The sequence below is a fragment of the Azolla caroliniana genome, unplaced genomic scaffold (assembly GCF_043228905.1).
Source record: "Azolla caroliniana isolate FFs.n. ecotype wild unplaced genomic scaffold, voAzoCaro1.0.p SCAF_197, whole genome shotgun sequence".
In the NCBI taxonomy this organism is placed as follows: domain Eukaryota; kingdom Viridiplantae; phylum Streptophyta; class Polypodiopsida; order Salviniales; family Salviniaceae; genus Azolla; species Azolla caroliniana.
This window is the reverse complement of record NW_028230632.1, coordinates 1-4,017: the sequence shown is the minus strand read 5'-3', so window position 1 is coordinate 4,017 and position 4,017 is coordinate 1. Positions and strand designations below refer to the sequence as shown.

The following is a 4,017-nucleotide window of genomic DNA, read 5'->3' as shown; positions in this document are numbered from 1 at the left end:
GTGTACGATATATAAATGTCATTATTTGGTCGGATTGGCCAATACTTCACCTGTAGTCTGTGGTATGGATGCATTTACATAATCGATTTTGACAGGCATGCAATAAAAGCCAAATTATAGCGAAACAAAGCCATGTAGAATAATAGTTAGTATATATTAGAAGAAGCACTAAGACCATACAACAAGAGGGTTTACCTAAAAGCGTAGTTCAGCTTTAATTACTAGTAGTACAAGCGCTGTGAAGCAACTTGAGTGTGAGTGGGGGTGGGTGATCATACATTCATTAAGATTCTAACTAATTGAAGGTCTCAGTTACTACCGATCTAATTAATTTGTAAGTTTTAAAAGATAGAAGCTAGACTAATTCATGGCAATTACATGGATGCTAAGGCTCTAAGGGCCAATTGCATTTTCCACTTCTTCTAATTTAGCAGCGTACATGCTAGGCACAACATGGTGATGGATTTGAATTACAACTAAAAAGGTGTATTACACAACAAGGGGATCATAATTTAGAAGAAGCCAATGGAGCATTTGTTGCAGAGGAATCGTAGGGGTATCGCGTCGGAATCGGCGATCCCCCCGCACCTCGTGTGTTGCCAGACCTCACACACATCACATGCTATCATCCGCTCCCCGTCATCATCCTGCGCGCCACACGGGCAGTCCACAACCCAGCTATCGCTACCGCCTTCGAACCGAAACTCGTTCATCATCATCACAACATGCTTCTTGACGCGAACCATATCCAAGGCATTAGGGATGGCACCATTGGTACCACTAGAGGTGGTACAGCTCTCTAGGATCTCATGTTCTAGGCTCGAGGTGCCTCGGATGACAATGTGAGAGCCCGATTCGATGTTCCCGAACAGGAGGTCGTCATCGTCGACACCCGGTAGAGAAGGGATGGACTCGATCTTGAAGCCACGCATTGCAAAGTAGGTGTCTCGGAATGCCCACTCCGCCTCCCTCTTCAGCTCTCCGACGGTCGCGTGGGGAGGGAGAACCACCAATTCCGGGGGCGGGTTCGGACGTCTCCTCTTCGTCTTCGTTACGGTCCTACTACCCATACCCATACCGTTAACGCTAATGTCATGATCACCATCGATATGATTAGGTTTGTAATCTCTGCTATTTATCATTCCTGCACTGCCACTACTTGTAGTAGTCACTCCATTCATATTACCAATCCCAATATTGTTGGTGATTACTCTTTGGTTAGTAGTATTCATGCTAGACTTGCTCATATTTGATCCACTCATATTGCTTCCACGATGATGATGATCATCATCATCATCATCATCCACATTCTCCTTGCTCATTCTATCATTGACGCTATTATTGGTTCCGTTTATATTTAGAACCTCATCAATCTCATTACCATCGCCCAGCAGTACCTCTAAAACCTCATCAAATAACCCTGCTTCACCATCGCCACCATCACCATCACCATCACCATCACAAGTCCCCATAATTTCTGCTCGATCAGCAGTCGAAGATCCATTGATCTGAATCAAACCCATCAAATCGGCGGGATCCATCGGATCGCAAACCTCTTCCAATTCCGCATACTCAGCTAACTCCGCTTCTTCTCTCAATTCCACAGTGCACATAACTCTCAGCATTTCATCATCATCATCCATACCCCAATCTAGTGTACTGTTACTGTAACTACATTTCCTTGAAACTTCACCCCTGTAATCCTTCATCATCTGTTTAGTGTCTAGGATAATCCTTGAAGCTGTGGGTATGGCTTTGAGAGCATGAGAGACCTTGGTGGATCTTTTAGCAGGTTTATAGCTTTCCAATACATGCCTGTACAGATAACATATATCCTTCTGCACATCCGTTCTTCCGATTTGATACTCCAAGCTTAATAATTCTGTACTCATGTCTGGCGATCCTTTCGAAGTCCCGTTCTTCTGATGATCTTTCACTTCAGAGAAGTCACAGTTCGTCAACGTGTTGGAACTATTCGACAGTAATATCCCACCTGTACTATCGGAGCTTCTAGCCATGGTAGAGCTTAAGTTAGTGTCTTCGAGGCTGTATTCAAGCACTTTGGTGAGAGGATTCACTGCTCTGCGGACTGTATAATTCCCCACAGTTCGATTTCCCAACGATTTGAGAACAAAATCGAGAAGACCTGTGTCGCCAATATAAACCCTTGCAGCGTCTCGGACGTCTTGTCTTGGCATCCATTTCTTCTCACAATTCTTCAAAGCTTCAACGATCACCTGCGTTGCGAGCTCTAATCGCTTCGTAGACCATCTACAGCTAGGCATGTTAATGTTATCTAGATAACCTGTAGATGAATTCGAACTGGAAGAATTCGAAGAGGAAGAATTGGAAGAATTCCAAGAAGAAGAAGAATTTAAAGAAGAAGACGAATTCAACGAAGAAGAGGAAGAGGCAGACCCAGTAACGTTGTTTTCTTTGCCAGCTCCGTTAATGAATCTACCTGTGGTACTGTTATTACTTCTGCGAAGTTGTTGATCTGCAGCATGCCTTGGTTGCAGACGATGGTCTGATTGAGGTCGATTGCCATTAAAGCTGCACTCAAGCTTGGGTAATTTGGCTTTGGTTTCGATCATAAAACGGATGAGGTCACCGACAGTCTGCAACGAAGAAGAAGAAGGAGGAGGAGGAGGTGGAGACGAAGAAGACGTGGAAGTGATGAGAGCGAGGCGCTGGTAACGAGAGACGATAATGGCTATGGTGTCTTGATCCGAACCCAAGCCATGGAAGTGCTGAAGCATGACGCTGAGAGGCATGCCTCGGATCGCTTCGATGGCCTTCCCATATACCTGCTCCGTGATCCCGAAGCTACCATGGCCGAACCTGTATCCCCACCTGCCAAACCACGACTGCCCATAAGCCACACAATGCAGCAGCCGAAGCTCCAATTCTTTCTTCTTCGTCACGTCCTCCACGCTCACCTTCCTGCCATCCAACGATTCAATTCAATTCCATTCGATTCCATTCAATTGCAAATCCAATCCAGTTCAATCAGTTTTTAACCATACTTTTTTAATCCACTCCATTAATATCCCTTCCAATCCAACTCCAGCTTATTTTTTAAATCCATCCCTTTCAACTCCGATTCTCTTTATATTCTATCAAATCATTTCTGATCCATCCAACCATTATCTAGCGAAATGCAATATTTGTTGGGTAATACTGATGTTACAGTATTGTCGATACAGGACGCCCCCCCCCCTCAACAAACGAGTACTTGCTTGCTAATATGAAAAAGGGTCCTGTCCTTATTTTAGCGGAAGGCTTTGATTCGGCTCCTCTGGACATTATTCAGATATTCATAACCGCTAAATTATATGATCAGGAAACTGTTTCAGATTAGTGTCACCGATGAAACTATTATTCAAGATTATCTTTTTATGGATAATTATTTCACAGGATTAAAGGGCCCATTCTTAAGTACTCCAGAACGTCATTAGATATATTTCCTGCAACTGGCAGATGCAAATTACAGTCCTCAAGAAAATAATGTATGTCGAGTTATCTATCATAAGCTATAAATGATTAAATAATCCAGCAGTACGCAGTTCGCTAGCCCATTCTGTCGTAAGGTCTGTAAGATTTTCGTTTATTAACTAATTAGCACAGTAATTACAGATACATAAATACACGTCTGACTGTACCTTGCACGAAGCATGGCGCATATACGATCCCACAGGTCCACTATTTCTCTTCCTGATACGTATTCTGATCCATTCTCCCGCCCATTTACACAGAGAAGATGGCCGAAGCCATTGCAATGGAGAACTCCATGGAGAAGATGAGTCTTGAGGTCGAGTATGCTCTCCGATACAGCTTCCACTGTGCACGATGAACAGCAAGAAGCAGAAGGATGGACGGGTTCATGGCAGATTGGGCAAACCCTGCCACTGACCTCTGATGCAGATATGGATCCCAGAGGTCTGTCTCCTATCTGTGGCGACGGTATGATGAAATGATATCGCCGATTTGATATCAGATGGTGGCTCCACCCTGCAG

General features: G+C 44.1%; 1 protein-coding gene across 1 annotated transcript; it reads right to left on the bottom strand.

Moving 5' to 3' along the window:
• Positions 1–512: 512 nt before the first annotated feature.
• Positions 513–4,009, bottom strand: LOC147848861 (PHD finger protein PERSISTENT TAPETAL CELL 1-like; the record flags this gene model as incomplete). Its single annotated transcript, XM_087338021.1, has 3 exons — positions 513–2,305; positions 2,462–2,943; positions 3,663–4,009. Coding segments are annotated over 3 exons (2,622 nt in total), but the record flags the coding sequence as incomplete, so codon positions are not given.
• Between the last annotated feature and the right edge of the window lie 8 nt (positions 4,010–4,017).